This window comes from Lissotriton vulgaris, chromosome 5 (genome assembly GCF_964263255.1).
Source record: "Lissotriton vulgaris chromosome 5, aLisVul1.2, whole genome shotgun sequence".
Taxonomy (NCBI): domain Eukaryota; kingdom Metazoa; phylum Chordata; class Amphibia; order Caudata; family Salamandridae; genus Lissotriton; species Lissotriton vulgaris.
In genome coordinates, this window is record NC_141693.1 from 1,770,985,972 (window position 1) to 1,771,003,199 (window position 17,228).

At 42.9% G+C, this 17,228-nt stretch overlaps 1 protein-coding gene across 1 annotated transcript in view; it reads left to right on the top strand.

Annotated features, from left to right (window-relative positions):
* Positions 1-15,756, top strand: part of PTGES3L (prostaglandin E synthase 3 like) — a 75,771-nt gene extending 60,015 nt beyond the window's left edge. Inside the window, exons 6-8 of the mRNA XM_086924065.1 lie at positions 6,856-6,918; positions 12,957-12,983; positions 15,209-15,756. Coding sequence (XP_086780191.1) covers positions 6,856-6,918; positions 12,957-12,968 — 75 coding nt within the window. The 3' untranslated portion in view covers positions 12,969-12,983; positions 15,209-15,756. The remainder of the gene's footprint in view (positions 1-6,855; positions 6,919-12,956; positions 12,984-15,208) is intronic.
* The last annotated feature ends 1,472 nt before the right edge of the window (positions 15,757-17,228 follow it).

Genomic DNA, 17,228 nt, shown 5'->3' on the forward strand with positions numbered 1-17,228 from the left:
GTGCTGTGGTTTGGCGCTCAGAGAGGAACTGGGAGGCTGGGCACGTTTTCCACCCAGGCTGCATAATACAGCATGTGGAGAACATGCACAGTGCGCATGACAGTTTGGACGGCCAAAGACGGCCGGCAAAACCGCTAGGCACACTTATGGTGAAGCCACCGGACCTTCCTCTGCTGGTGTCACATGGCTCAGCCCTGCCCCGAACTAACATGGACCTTAAAGGCAGACTAAAAATAAGATAATAATAGAAAAATTATAACAATTTGTTATTATCATTTTATTTTTACTTTGCTCTGCTCTTGGAGCAATGGGGGGACTCTCCTCCGCCTTAGCGGGTGAGCTGCCCCTGTGTAGACTGTTGGCCATGTTTCCGCAAATTTCATGTTTTAACTATTTTATCTTGTATGCATGGCATAGACTGGCCGTGTTTTTGTTAAGGTTTTAATTAACTGAACAGTAAACGATTCATGCATTCATAGTTTCATTGTAAAAAATAAAGTTGAAATTAAAATGCAGCGCGCTTTTGTATGCCACTCAATAGAAAAAGATCTGCACACTGTTCCCACATGAGATTTGTAAGGGGATAATGGTAAGTCTGCAAAAAGTACTTCAAGGTGTAATCTCCTGCGTGCCGCTAGAATGTAGGCAGAATGTGCCTGTACCCTTCAAGTACCAACCTTTGTTGAAAGCAGGAAGTATGCCAAGCTATGGGAGAATCAGTGGTAAGGGGAATTCGACACTGGCGGTGTCAGATGAGGCATTTTGATCTGTAGTAGGCAGAGGAAGGGTGTGGGAGAGAAGCCCGTCACTTGGCTTTTCGGGATATTTCCTGTTGTGTTGTGTGAATTGAGGAAGTTTTAAAAACAAGCTTGCCCAGGCTGCGATTACTGCTGTAACCAAGACAATCTCGCGCTCATATCTCCCCGACCAGAGACCGGCTCTCTGACTACACCCGGAAGCTGCCACAGCCACAGGCTTGGGCTGGCTCTGCTGCTGTGTTGATAGGAGAGCGCCTTGAGCACTCAGAGAGGCGCTATTATGTATGCTTAACATTACATAGAAGCGCGGTGATGTAGGGAAAGATATTAAAATGCGTTAGACTAGCCCATGATGCATGGCACGTGTCAGAGCTGTGTTTTTGGACCCAGTACTTTACTCACCTTAAATTCGGCCAACGCGTAAATATGGCCTAAGAGGCATTGTGGTGGCAATCTACTGCGTCTGTAATGCTTCTTACAGCTATACAGGGAGTGATATGAGAACTAGCTCTCCTAAATAGGATTTCTTCTCAAGTGCGTCTTGGATTGGGCAAAATACTTTTATTCAGACACATAATCTATCATAATGGTTAGAAACGCTCTGAAACAAGAGCCTCATGGGTGCCATTTTGAATTGTGAAAATGATGTGTCCAGTGTATACACAGTCGCCATCTTTAAAGGACCACTAGTCAATACTATTATTTGTATTTGGTGGCTCTGCCCAGTATTGCTGTATGCCCCTGTTTTAAACAGCGGATGATTTGCATATATAGCAAGATATTTGCATGACTGGGGCCTCAGTTGGAAGGCAGAGCACAAAGCAGGGTTAGAATTTCAATTGTTTTATCTATTAAGTAAAGTTACCATAGAGTTAATACTCCCTTCCATGGGGCCTACATCCCAAAATGCACAATGGGCCCACCACCCCACCCTAATCCTGACAGACCCCTTTGTGGTACTCCAGAATGCACATAAGCACTCATAATGTGGGACCGAGTCGGCTACTGACATCCATCGCCTGTTAATTGTTTGGTCTGCAATCCTGTCTTGGTATTTAGGACGCCAACACTCATGTGTTTCTTGCCAAGAACATCACATAACTGACTGCTTAAAAGTAAAAGACAGAGCAGCAGCACATACATCTGAAAGTCCAATCCAGGCAATGAAGGTCCTCCTTCCATTGTTACGGCCTTCACTTTCTCTTTTGATATCCTCAGCCCCTTCTTATTGCAACAGAATGCGCCTTGTTCTTGAAAAAACACCCAGAAATGGAGCACCGCATTCTTCTGACAATGGAACCAGGGGCGTAGTTTGGTCAGTAAAATTGACCGGGGTGGGTGGGCTTCAGACAATCAGTCTACCATATAATGTTTAAATACATAATATGACAAGCAGGGCGCACGAGAGGTGCTTAATGGACAGTGGGAAGGAAGAGGAATGCAGATTGGTAGGAGTACAAGAAAGAAAACACAATATTTTGTTAAATAACCAATATTTTGAGGACTTTTAAAACAGACTGAGAGTGTGTGGGCGTTTTTGTCTGCGTGTATGTAAAAATTCCTGCTGAAATCTGACTGACATCTAACAATTGAGACATTCAAAAACAATTCTGTTTTGTATGCTTATACCCCTGCTTATACCCCTGTGATGAATAGTCTGTATTATTCCCTTACGATGCAAAGTGCTCTGATACCCTCGGTGGTCATGTTCGCTCTATATAAAACTTTCAAGATAAATAAATAAAGAAACCCCACCGAAAGCACCTGTACCCTATTTATCTGAGAATACATTTGTTAGGGGGGTGTAACACCCTTAAATACTCCCCCTGAAATCAAGAATCGAAATGAAGCCCATTCCTGCATGTGAACGATTGCCAGAATGTCCTTAGCTCACTGTCTTTTGCAAAAAGCGATTTCTGAAGCGTGTCGAGTCATGCGTTTCTTGTGAATGAATGGCCAAAGCGCTAAAACCATTCTTTATCTAAAGCAGGCATGGTAACTCTAATCCTTTTACTTAACTAGATTCAAAATGACCTTTAGATAAAGGGACTAATCATTCGTTAGGTCTCTGACTGTGAGTCTTTTGCTGCGAAGTTCGCTAGCGACACCCGATGGTATATAACGGGAATGCACACAGTAATTGTTTATTTGGGAAAAGGCATTATATTCGTTGAATGGTTCCATTCTGCCTTGGAGTTTTGGGTAAACACCCGGAATTAGATTTTGCATACTATTTTCCATATATTAGATCGCCCCAGGATGAAAGTAACTCAATAATCTAATGAATTTAAAAACCGAGGGGGAGGGAGGAGGGTGTCCCTGGCACGAGTGTCATACTTAGTAAATGCTGGCTTTTCATCCAATTATACTTTGCGTGATGTGAATTTACTTACCAAACTTACAAATGTAAAAACAGAACTACAAGGCCCTAAAAGTACTTTCAGACATAGCACAAGGCATTTGACAACCATGTGAAAACTCAAAGAACTACTCCACTGAAAATTATTCGTCATCAAACATGATCTCAACAATACACAGCCTAAGGCCAGTGCCTGGCAACATCGGCTACTGAAAATTAGTTTTTGTGTTAGACACAAGAAATTAAAACTGCCACACTGAATAAACACGGCACAATAGGTAAGCATTGCCGCAGGTGAGCCCTACCGCTCCGCCTTTTTTCTGTTTATTTCTTAACCTCTTTTATCTGTGTTGTGTTATTCTGAAATCTGTCCGCCTTACCTAAAGCGCCGGGACACTCTTTTTGAGTAACCGTTGCGCTATACAAAAGAATAAATAACATAACATAACATAACATACCAGATTCAGAGATGAATGAATGAATTGTGTCTTATACCGCGCTAACTTAGCCCAATGGGCGTCAAGGCGCCTACATCAAATAAAGGAACTAGCCAGGTCAGACAGCAGTTTCTCATTGGTAGGCTCTGATGAAGTACCAGGTTTTAAGGGCCTTTTTAAACAGGTCGATGGAGGGTAAGGTTTTGATCTCCACCGGAAGGGAGTTCCAAAGCTGAGGAGCGGCAACAGAAAAAGCTCTGGCTCCCCATCTGCTCAACCTAGCGCGGGGCACTACCAATTGGTGTAGCCCGGCCGATCGTAGGCATCTCGTGGGTACATAGCGGGTGAGCAGGGTACCAAGTGCGCCCGCAGGGCCAGCCGCAAGTGCTCTATATGTAAGACATAGGAGCTTAAAGGAGATTCTAAACTGGACGGGGATGCCAGTGAAGATTTCTCCTAGCAATGGTGGCAGATGATGCTATGGGAAGGGCCAGGACGAAGCGCGCTGCGGCGTTCTGTACAGTTTGCAGTCGATGGATAAGGCCCTTGTTGGACTCCACATAAAGAGAGTTACAATAATCAAGCCTGGAGCCAACAAGAGCAATCGCAATCTGTTTGCGCGCCTGGAAGGAGAGATAGTGGTGAATTCTTTTTAAGATCTTGATGACACCCCAGCAAGTGGCCACGGTCCTATTCACTTGGAGCGTCATAGAGAGTGAAGTGTCAAAGATGACGCCGAGGTTTCTGGCCGATTGGGAGGGAGTGGGGCAGGTGCCGAGAGATGGAGGCCACCACTCGCTCGACCACATGTGTTGGTCTTTACCGAAGACCAAGACCTCTGTCTTGTCGCCATTCAGCTTTAGGGAGTTAAGGATCATCCACTCCGTCACACGCTGCATGCATGACCTAAAGCTGAATGCGGATGTACTGACAGAGTGGGCCAGCGACACCATGATCTGGGTGTCGTCGGCGTAAGACACCACCTCCATCCCCTGCGATCTTACTAGTCTAGCAAGGGGGGCCACGTAGATGTTGAACAGGGTCGGGCTCAGGGCCGACCCCTGTGGCACCCCACATTGCAATGACTTGGCAGGGGAGAGGAAATCTCCGAGCATGACTCTCTGTTCTCTGATCTGATATTGGAAGAAGCAGGATCAGGAATATATTAGGAAATATTGTATTTAAGCTAGCATATTTTATTCGCTGCGCACACACTCGGTGGACACAAGAATCATAAATTAATTAAAAATGGCATGGGACAGATGGCAGAGAGCAAGTGTAGCGAGCAGGAACTATAAATCTTGCGCCCATATAAGCTTTTTGAGCAAAGAGGGACGGATATCCTGTCCGCCGTATTACAAGTACATTATATCCTATGGCAGTTGCCATGTTTGCGACAGAGTCTCCCATCTGCCAAAGTCTAGATCAGGCCCCTGGTCATTTCTGACTCTGAGCAGGAACGGTAAAGATGGAGACCATGTAAGTCTGTGACTAAAGAGAGACCAGGTGATGATTCTTATAATTTCCGCCAGATTCATATGTCATTGTACAGTTCGGATTTACAGCCTTGAGCAGTGACAATAAGCCAAAAAAGAAATGCAAGTACACATCACCAAGACAACATCCATAACAATCAGGAACACAGCAATTCTATCCGGTAAACATACAGATCACGACAAAGAACAGTAGCTGGGAAGTGGGCAGAGACAGACACATTAATTTGGTAAAAAGGTTTAATACAATTTCTGGAGGACCCTCAAATGGGGTAAAGTGCCATGACATAATCATAGACAAAAATACTAAGATACTTAAGATAATCTGTGCTATGCAAAAATGCCCTAACATGAGATTTCTATAAAAGGACTGCATTTGTTATGGTGCCTAAAGACCCAGGGGCAGATTTACAAGCCCCTTGCACCTCTTTTGCGCTACTGTTGCGTCACTTTTGTGACACAGCGGCGGTGCAAAAGATGCGCCATGGTGCGGGCTATTTACAACGTGACACATCTGGGAGATGCGTCACGTTGTAAAGCCCTGCGCCTTAAGGAGGCGTTCTGGTGCGGGGGAGGGGGGGTGTTCCGCCGCAGGAATGCCTCCTAAAAGTGGCTGATTGACATCTACAATATTTCACTCAGTCACTTTTAGGCCAATGCTACCTCAAAACCCTGCGCCTGCTTGAAGCAGGCGTAAGGCTTGACGCAGCATTAGTAGGCTTGACGCGCATGCAACGGAACTCCAGCAATGCGATACCTTTACGGCACAGATGCGTGACGCATCTGTGCCGTTTTTGCCCCATGGTGCGCCGCATTGTAAATGCGGCGCATCATGGGGGGCGGAGGCATGGCGCACAATTACTGGCGCATCCCTGCTTATTTGCAGGGATGCGCCAGTAATTGTAAATATGCCCCCCAGTGTTCACGCTGGATCATCTTTAAAAAAACACACTAGTTGGTTAACGGCCACCAACTCCTGGATGGCACATTTGAGTTTCAGCATCATCAGGCACACAGTCCAGCACGCATTTAAACAACTTTCTAGACACATGCCAGAATGCTACCCTTTAATTCCAAAGAACAATGAAATACAAGGCACTAGAAAAATATAGAATTTGATGTTGGAAGCACTGCTCACAAATGGGCTCCGATTTTAACAAACATTGACCAACCAGAGAAAAAAATAGTTCATAGTTATAGAGAGGGCTACAGTTGTAAAGAAGTTTCTTGTAGTCACTTGTACTGTTCAATTCAGGCACATGATTGGAGGCAGAAGACATTTAAACAGTCAATAGCATTGGGTGAGAGATGAAAGCTCCATATGGCTGAGCAAATGTAGTGAGTGACAAAGCCTCAAGCCAATGGCTAAAAACAGGTGATTGGAGAAAGCCAATGGAGGGAAGTGGCTGACCCAAAGCCCACTCTATGTATGTTTTACGCTGTATATTTGAGAGGTTCGTTGTCAAAACCTAGACCTAAAAAGAGGACAATGTCAATAGGCCTATCCTGGTGCTGAATAACCTAGAGCATATTATTTCCCTCTGCACATTTTCAAAGAGTCTTTAGAAATCGACTGCCAAACTAAATCTTTGGGCTCTCTAGCACGCAGTTATGCAGCATTGGATGACGTGATTTCACTTTGTATACACTAAGTTTTACTTCCTCTGCGTACACATGGTTGCCATGGTTGCCTGCCCTTATTTTGCATTGGCCAATACACATAATAAGAAACTTGCTTACTTAAGACTTTTAATTTTATGTTGGTTGTTTCATTTCTGAATTCTCTATTGTTTCCACCTTGCTTACAGCTTATCAACAAAGCCGGTGAAAAGGGCCCCCCTCCTACGATGGACGACTTGGACGACCTGGATGTAGGTGTAAAAAATTTATACTGGAGTCCTGGATTCACACATGGCTTTTTATGACAACTGAGAGATATAGAAAAAGAATACTTTTGTACAAAATTGCTTTAATGAATTATCTTTTTAAGTTATTGGAGTATGTGTTTTCCAGTTTGGAAATAAACAGCCAGATTCATCAAAGACCCGTTTTGCGAGTCTTTAATAGCGATTCATAAGGAATCGCTATTACAGACTCGCAAAACGGGATTCATGTAGGAATCGCAAAATAAGATGCGATTCCTACACAATCCTTATTTGCGATTAGCAAATTGCTAATCGCAAATAAGGAATACTCCCCATTCATTCCTATGGGCCAAAAGGCCCATAGGAATGAATGGGGAGTATTCCTTATTTGCAATTAGCAATTTGCTAATCGCAAATAAGATAGCGATTTCAAGGGTGCCGGGGGTGTCCAAAGGACACCCTGTGGCACCCCTTTAAATGCAAATTTAAACAGGTGTTTCGCACACACATGTCCACATGTGTGTGTGTAACATGCAAAAGAAAAAAATGCACTATAGTGCTTTATTCTCTTTTTTCGCAATTTACCACGAAGTCAGACTTTGTGGGAAATTGCGACCAAATATTGCGAATTCGCAATTTCAAATTGGTTGATGAATTGCATTTAAGGAATGTCTATTAGAGATTCCTTAAATTCAATTCCTCGCAAATATGTGATTTCGCTAATAGCGATTTTTGCATTTGGGATGATGAATCCCAAATGCAAAAATTGCACTCGCAAAGGGCCAGATTCTCAGAATCTGGCCCTTTGCGAGCGCAATTTCGCTTGATGAATCGGGCTGAAAGTGCTTACTGACCATAGATCAAAAGATATACAAGTGATGGACTGAATGCAGAACAAATCAAAACAATCACCTCCCAGTCAAGAGATCTGGGTTAAATTCAACATTCTTTTGTTGACCATGCCACCTCAGTTTAGACCTGTCCACATGTAAATCAGTCTGGACCCTGTGCCTCATGGGTACAGTCCAGCCCGAATTGCCAAGCCAGGTCTTCCCTGGACTGGAAACAAGCACCCTAGGACTGGTTTCGGGATTTCACCCCTCATCAGCCAGGATAGCTTGTATCCAGTGGCACAGTGAGCCCAGTACCCACATCTGGGCATGCCTGGCACACTTGGGGCAAGAAAGCAAAAGACATACAAGTGATGGACGGAATGTAGAACCAGGGTGGCATGGTGAGCAAAAGAATGATCGATTTAACCCAGATCTCTTGCTGGGGTTAATTGTTAATTAAGATTGGAATTACTTTACTTAAGGCGTGGGGTTAGTCGTAGTATTAAGGTGAGTTTCAAATGATGTTTTTAATTTAATTCCATTTAGGTTATATAAGGGTTTGTTTTTGGTTTATAATAAGGATACCCATTACATTTAACTACAATTTTATAAGGGATAGGCATAGTAGGAAATGCGCATACAAATGGCTTGGTGGTATGAGTTTGTCGAACAAATGTTTTTAGAGGCAAACTCCAGGTACACATCAGCCATCAGTCTACAAAAGCAGAGGCCTTCAATCTGTTGGGTATGCCCCATTTCCCCCTACCAGGGCTCAGTGGCAGCATTCCTGGAGAGCGCAATGCCTCATTAGATAATTGTAAATGATGATAGTTTGTAAGCGCTACTTCATTTATTTTACCTGTTTCCAGGCCGCCTTCATTCACATGAAGGTTGAAGTGCATAATAAAGCAAGGCAACTGTGATCCTGAGCCCTGTGGTGGCGGCGTAGTCAAAGACATGGCTAAACATAATGAAATATTCTATTAGTATTTTGTTGCATTTTTACGTTTATAGCAACAGCATTTGAAATAATGCACACACCGTAAGTGTAAACTAAATGCAAATTAAACTAATTGGTGGGAAATGCACTAGTTCACATTATGAAACATCAATTGGTTAATGTCATTACTGCAGATGTCTGTATGTGACACCAGAGTCACAGAATTGAATCCTGTTTGGTGCAGGGCTGAATAGTGACTTCAGTAGGGAGAGTGCTATGAGGTGCCAGCCTGTAACAGAGAGTACTGTGGATATGTAACGCATTATTTTAAATTGTATTAGACACACAGTACAAGATAGGCTGCAACACAATGATTTATTGTATATATGCATTAGGGCCACTGGAATTATGCGACAGGGTAGCACCAAATTATGCAGCAGGATTTACTAAATGATGTGGCAAGAAAAGGCAAATTATGTATAATGACTTACATTTTTTGCTAGTACTACTTCATTGCTTTATAATGCTTTCACATTGTAGTAGTGTCTGTGCAAAGATTTCACCTCATTGGTACCAATTTAACAACCAAATGCAGAAATAAGCAACTGAAGGATGACCAGTTAACCTTTGCGAAGGGCCTTCTACTGTGTGCAAACACGTCACCATGTTTTTAGTAACTTTTGACCTGTTTGATCTAGAAACAAAATTATGTTTGTTAAAATCTACAGATTATGCAAGAGGTGGTAGATAATATGGTATATGCTTCAAAACTGTAATCATTCTAAAAATGCTGCGGCTCCAGAATTGCATAACTTCAGAATCCCTGTATATGATAGTAATAGTTAGCTGGGCAGTACCTAGTGCAGGAATTTTTATAAATCCATTGAAAGGACACTTTCCACAACTCAATCCATCTTATATTACCTTTCATAAATAATAAACCTTTGACATCATGGTGCTTCAAGTGACTCCTTAAATTAAAGCACTTTAGACCCTCTAATAAAATCTCATCCTCTCCCCTAGGTCTCCAATTAACAATTCAGAGATGGTAGTTTTTTAATAAAAATATGGAAACTATTTTTATAAAATTAAAAACACATGGGCACTGTAGTCCTCATACACCCTGTACGTTTTGGCCTCTCCTTACAAGCAGATGTCCTTTCAGGTGAATTGAGAATATGCATGAGAGGAGGTCAAAAGGGTCAAATTAGGAGTCCTAGTCATCTGAATTCCTTTGGCCTCTGGGTAATGATCCAGAAGAAAAAGAAAATAATCAAAATCCATGGATAGTGTCAAAGAGATGTCCCAAAGAAGGGGGTGTTATGTAGGATCTAATTTTTTCGAATGAATGAAACAGCTCCTTACTTCTTCCGAGCAAAGCCCTGAAAAAGGTGTTGAAAAATGAGGGCTCATGTTTTTTTTTAAAGCCTTCACTACCATTAGTGCAGTAGGTGCATTGGCACTGGGGCAATGGTGTAAGGGTTCACTGCATCCCTATAAGGGATGTGTTACTAGCACAAAGGGGTTAGAGGGAGGAGGGGGATGTGGGTATTTTCACCTTTTTTTGTACACAAAGGGACGGACAGTCTGCTTTGGGCCCCAGGCCTAAAAATACTGGCCCAGTGGAATGGGTAGAGGAGTAAATATCATTGGTGCTGCTGAAACAGTGCCACCGGTGTATTGCCAGTGGGGCCCAGGTGTGTTAGGGTCCAACTAAACCCCTATTAAGGCTACTTTACTCTTTACTTTCTTGCATTAGGGCTCAGTGCACCCCTACTTTGACATTGTAGTTTTCACATCAGACCAATGGCAGAAGAGAGGAAAACATTGGAGAAGAGGAGACACCTTAGCTTTAGGCTTCACAAAGATGGCAGGAAGAAGAATGTTGGGAGGGTTTTAACAAGGGGTAGAGAAGACTTCCCGCTTTGCAAGGCAATAGCTCTCATTAGTGAAGCAGGCGAAGTGGCACTGTGGTTCAGGCGTGTTAAGGGCCTACTGCATTAGAATTATGACTGTCTTACTTTACAATAGAGACAAGGGGAGAGCATTAGGGATGAGGGCATCCTTGCTGCAAAGAGGTGGGCAACACGTGGCAGCTAATTTTTTCTGAAAGGGACAGACAGTCTGTCTGGAGTGATGGCCAGGAGTGATGGCCAGGAGTGATGGTGAGGGAGTGAAAGAGGGAGAGGGGATGACCTGCTATTCATGACCTCAGCTATCATTAGTGCAGAAGGTGCAGTTTCATTGTCACTCAAGAGTGTGAGGGGCTCACAGGACCTCAATTAATGGAAGTAGTGTTTTTTTGTGTAGCTCAATTTTTTATGTGTTTGCTCTTGTATATGTCTCACATTTAGGGCCTCATTACAATGGTTTTCAGACATGCGTCCAACCGCCATCGCTGCTGGATGGAGACCACCCAACATGTAGTCGGCGGTTCCACCCACCATATTATGATACAACCGCCATGTAGGTGATTGGAAACATGCAGTTTTCCATTGTGGCTTAGCTGCAAAAGAGAAAGACATGTTTGCAAACATCCATGCCCCGTGTACCAGGCACCATATGGTGCCTGGATGTTTGGGGGGACGCTGCATGTGCCCCCATGGCCACATAGCGGTGGCCCATAAGGGATGGCGGCCCTGCTAGAAGCACCTAGAATCCCTTTCCGACAGCCTTTCTATGGCGGTGGGACCACCATTGAAAAGGCTGTGGGAAATGGATATTGTAATCCTTATTGCCCTGCCTGCGCAGGCACCGCCTTCATAGTAGGGATTACTGTCCGACTGCTGCCCGATATGTAGAAATATACCTGTTAGGGCTACATTTCTTTACACTAAGTACAAAATAAATATGGATAAATACAGATAAAATGACCCAAAAATTAATATGGATAAATACAGACAGAAATGTCAAAAAAATAGATACCATAAAACTGGGAGCCCTAATTATGAGTTGGCCTTCTGGTTTTATGGTGTTTATTTTTTAACTTTTCTGTCTGTATTTATCTGTGTTTCTTTTTTGGCCATCTCATTGGTATTTATTCAAATTTATGTTGTGTTTTGGTAATAAATGAAGCCATCAAATGGTATAGTCCCACATTTATTTAACTGAAAAAACATGTTTTTGAACTTTGACGTCTGCCTCGTTTTAGCAAATTAAGATGCCAAATATAATGAAACACTACACCACATGTAAATATTAACATTATATTCAAATATATGTTAACATATGCCTGTATTTAAGGAAATCTCATCCTGTCTTTTAACTCCCCATGCTGTTAGTCTGCTTAGCTGTTGGCCTGCAATTCATGAGCGAAAGCATGGAGAGTCACTCACAAGAAGCAACATTTCCTGTATTTTTCCACTTCCAACAATAAATAAAGGCTGAAAACACATTGATTTCTGTGTGTATCTAGCTATAAAAAACTGAAAAAAGGAAAACTGGGATCCTTCATTATAAGCTACTGGAAACGGGCCCCTGAAATTATCTCATAAGCCACAAAAACTCCTTCCTCCCCCAAATCTTTCCATAACGTTTTGGAGGGGGACCGACTTAAAAAATGTTTGGGTAATGGGCTCAGAGCAAAACAGTTTGAAGACCTCTGCATTAAGAAATTATGGGGCAGATTTACAATAAGTGGAGCAACCCTGCATATCAGCAGGGATGCAGCAGTAATTGTGCGCCGCGGCTCCGCCACCATGGATGCGCCGCATTTACAATGCGCCGCACCATGGGGCAAAAACGGCACAGATGCATGATGCATCTGTGCCGTAAAGCCGACCCATCGCTGGAGTTGCGTCGCAAGCGCAACGCAGCTCCAACAAGGCTCTGGGGGGCCCCATCTATACAATGCTGCGTCAATCCTTACGCCTGCTTCAAGCAGGCGCAGGGTTTTGACGCAGCATGGGCTCAAAAGTGACTGAGTGAAATCTTGAAGATTTAACTCAGCCACTTTTGGGAGGCGTTCCTGCGCCGGAACGCCTCCCCCAGCGCAGGTACGCCTCCTTCTGGCGCAGGGCTTTACAACGTGACGCATCTCCCAGATGCGTCACGTTGTAAATACCCCGCACCATGGCGCATCTTAAGATATTGAAGAAATACAAATAGCATGCTTCTGATTCTTTTTTGAAGATTTTTGGATGCATCTCTTTTTTTCGAAACATTACACCAAACAGAGGACTGTGCAAGAAATGTTTCAATTATTAGAAACCCATTGTGTTCAACATCTGATGTATAGTCTGACTTTTTTCTTTTTCTGGTTCTTTTTGCAGGATGACATTTAAATACAGTATATACAGGTAAGTACTAAAGAGAATTAAAAAAAATCCTTAATTTAACATAGGCTACATTCCTTCAATTGTATTAATGTGGAACATTAAAAAATCTCTGTGTTTGGTATACAGTAAGCCGTAGCTCTAGGCCTTTGCAGTTATCATTTGGAATTTCCATCTATTTGCATGTATGTATGTATGTATACTATGTTTTTAGAGGTACAATATTAAATGATACACACAGTATGAGCACTGGTTAGCAGTGGTCTAAAAAAAGTATAGGCATCACACAACCTTTGACTCGTGTTTATGTATGGGTTTCTTAAGATGTGCAAACTTTGCTGTAAGTCAAAGATTCACAGAGAAGGGCAGGGGAAGCAAGTGCATCTCACTGGAGGCACGGGGCCTCTTTGTGTACTGTCCAAGGCACAGCTGATTTGCATACTTCTAACAGAATGAACATCGGACAAATGAGCTTTAGTTCATTAGGGAGGAAAAGTTAGAACGTGTTGGATCTGTGCCAGGATGGGTTTCTGGATCTTGGGTCGACAGCAGGAAAATCCTTCTTAACCTATGTATGATGCACGTTTATTTATGTATTTATTTTAAAAAAAAAGAAAAAACAAAATACCATTTTAGCATGTCAGTAAACTGTAACGTACTACACACATAAACCCCCCACTACTAAAATGCTCAAATCTAAAGCAATGCTTTACTTTTTAAAGATGAGGCGTCACATTGGAAAAATCATTTTGATTGCAACTCAGACCAGAGGGATCCCAAGCAGCAGCAGATTAGTAGCTACTGTCACGCTTAGCCGCCCCTGCAAGAAACCCCTGTTAAGAGCCCTAATCTCTGGATATGGGGTGCTTTACGCTCCTACATCTACAAAACCAGATGTCCAGCACAAATTCTACTCTCACAATATTAGAAATACTCATCAGAGGGTGGCCTGTCATCTGACGAGGTTCCTAGCTAAGCAAAAGGGAACAGACATGTGAGCAGTCTCCGCAGCTGAAGAGCACTCCACGCAGGTCCAGGACTCGTGAAAGCGATCTCGCAACTTTCCACACAGCAAGTCCCTCTCATCGTCTCAGTGTTTCCCGCAGGCCCCATCTCTTGCCTGCCCTTCTTCCACCTCCTGGACAGTAAGTCCACCTCACCTTATAAAACCCTCTTATCCTTCTATTGTTGATGAAGGGCGCTGTTGGTGCAGACAGGGGTGCCCTGTTCCTGGTCCCATGTATGCCTGAAGGACCCTAACATTTGTTATTCCGCACTCACAAGATTATCTCAATGCAAATCATGTCTCATTCTGGGGCAGACATTCCCTCCTTCTCCTTACCCAGCGTTTTTGAGCCTCAGACCGTGATGATCGAATCAGCAATCACCAGGGACTCCAGGTGTTGGTCACAGGAGGGTGCACTAGGAGTATGGATTGCTGCATAGAGAGAGCATCACTATTGGGAAATTCAGGGATGAGTGTAGGGGAGCGTGGCCTTGCTTGTGGGCATGTGGCCTTGCTTGTGAGTGTCCGGCTTTGATTGTGGGTGTGTGACCTTGCTTGTGGGTGTGTGGCCTTGCTTGTGAGTGTGTGGCCTTGATTGTGGACATGTGCTCTTGCTTGTGAGTTTGTGGTCTTGCTTATGGGTTTGTGACCTTGTTTGTGGGTGTATGGCCTTGCTTGTGGGTGTGTTGCCTTGCTTGTGGGCCTGTGGCCTTGCCTGTGTGCCCTTGCTCGTGAGTGTATCCCTTGCGTGTGGGCGTATGGCCCTGCTTGTGGGCGTGTTGCCTTGATTGTGGGTGTGTGGCCTTGCTTGTGGGCATATGACCTTACTTATGGGCGTGTGGCCTTGCTTGTGGGTGTGTGGCCTTGCTCGTGGGCATGTGACCTTGCTTGTGTGTGTATAGCCTTGCTTGTGGGCATGTGGCCTTGCTTGTGGGCGTGTGGCCCTGCTTGTGGGTGTGTGGCCTTGCTTGTGGGTGTGTTGCCTTGCCGTGGGCGTGTGGCCCTGCTTGTGGGTGTGTGGCCTTGCTTGTGTGTGTGTAGCCTTGCTTGTAGCAGCTAGTTTGGATCCTTCTATTCTATGGCTCATCCAAAAACCCCATTTATTTAAAAGGAGGATCCAATTATGCTGTCAAGGGGAGTGGATCCGTCCCAGGGGCAGGGTTGATGATTACACAGGGATGGGAGGACAAATGCTTCTTTGACTTTTTCTCTGATGTTACTTTACCTTTTTCTCTGTTGGCAGGACTTCGTATATCTATGTGAAACACTAAAGTATGGAAAAAACCCCTGGAGATAGAAGGCACTGGTGTCTAGTAGAACCTACCCCTCTCAACAATCTTTCTAAAAGAAAACCAGAGGATGGAAGACAAGAAATACTTTTATGTTTTTTGGTGATATTTGGGTGCATAACCTTCCTATCACACTTACTCTCCAATGCCCCTTTAAGTACTTACTTAACACAAATCCACCTTAATGTGATATGCAATTAGGTGGTACATGCTAACAAAGAGACCTTTTTCTGTAAATTCCACATTTTGCAGAAAATCATCTATCAGTCTCACGCTTGTACACAGTCTAAAAACTGATGGATGTCTGGGGGAGGGCAACTTTAAAAGAAGTGAAAATAATTCCAATGGTTCAAGTTTTAAAGTGCAAGGGCTTTATTTGCTGGTTTCACGATAATGGGCTCTTTTAGCTAAAGGGTGCATTTAAAAAGGAAAATATGTGAATAGAAAGGCGGACTGGGATTGACTAGAAGTGGCACTTGCTTTAGAGTGAAGATTCAGACTTCATTATTTTAAAAAAAGTGAAAACACTCAACCAACCATGTACCGGCGGGGCTGAGCAGTGTAGGAATGATCTTACTTGTACCCTTCAATTGAGATGTCTTTGATCTTCTTTAGTAAGGGCGTGCAGATATTGCTTTGTTGTCTGTGCTTTTGGTGATTGCCTCCTGCCTGCAATCTGTTTTACAATTTAGTTGTGATTCTGTCTATTCTACATGAGTTCTTTTATTGATTTTCCTTATTCACATGTGCTTTTATAAAACTTTTAAATAAAATAAAACATCGAATTACAAAGAATAAATACAACTTCTTTTTTATTTCTCCTATACATGGCCTCATGTGTACATTGCAACAGCAGCCTTGAATTTTTGATGTCTCCTTTTTAGATCTGCACTAGATACAGTTTTAGCTATCTCACCAACCTCATGTGATAAAAAAACATAAATAAAAAACTACAAATACATACAAGTATAAATACACAGAGGGGCTTTGGTCAGACCTCTTCATCCAGTGGTCTGTTCAACAGTGGTTCACATTTTGCTTCCACCCACCACAGAAAATGGCATGGTGCAATGGGCAGCCCCTTTCAGCGATTGGCTCTCCTGCTCTGTGAGTGACATTTTCCCCATCACATGTGCAAACCCACCTAAAAAGAAGTGCACTTCACTGCCAGAGCTGTGCCATGGCTTTATTTTTACTATCTGTTTATCATTTTTTATTTTTGGTTATATTTGTGTATTTAATGTATTTAATCAATGTTTTCAAGTTAAAGTAATTGAAAGCTAAAAGTACTGTTTCTTTGTACTAATAAGAACAATATTTTCCTATGATGTGCAGTAAAACTGGTTTCAACATGTGAATGAATGAATTTATTAACTGTTCAATTAATTAAAATCATTACAGTAAGAAATAATAAAACTGGTGAGTAAAAAAAATGATCACATTAAAACTATAAAGACTGCTGGTTAAAAAGGTTTTTGTTCAAGTATTATATCCCCTCTCCGCTGCACCCACTCGGACCGCCAGCACCGGGTGAATAGAATAATGGCTCTTCCCTCATTTGAGGGGACCCTGCATTGACCCCCGTATTGTGCCACGCTGGTGGCCCTGGTTTGTTTGTGATCGTTTGCTGCCTTTAAAGCCATTCTAATCAGATGAATGAATTTCCCAAGATTCGCCAAGGTCATCGTGGTTATTCTAGAAAAGCACAAGACTGATGCTTCAACATGTGTTCTAAGTACACCTACCAGCTGGGAATCATCTGGTCAATAAAAAACAAATGTGATGGTTAATTTTTTTGAAAATTGAAAGATTTTATTGCAATCATAGGACTGCAAAGTAGGCAGTGGCATGTTTTCTTTTTTGATTACCAATAAACTTTCTGTTGTACTAACGGTTGACCCGTACTAAGGAGGGGAATTTTCAAAATGATCGTCTAAAATGTGTTGAATTAGTGCCGTATCCAACAAGGCATCT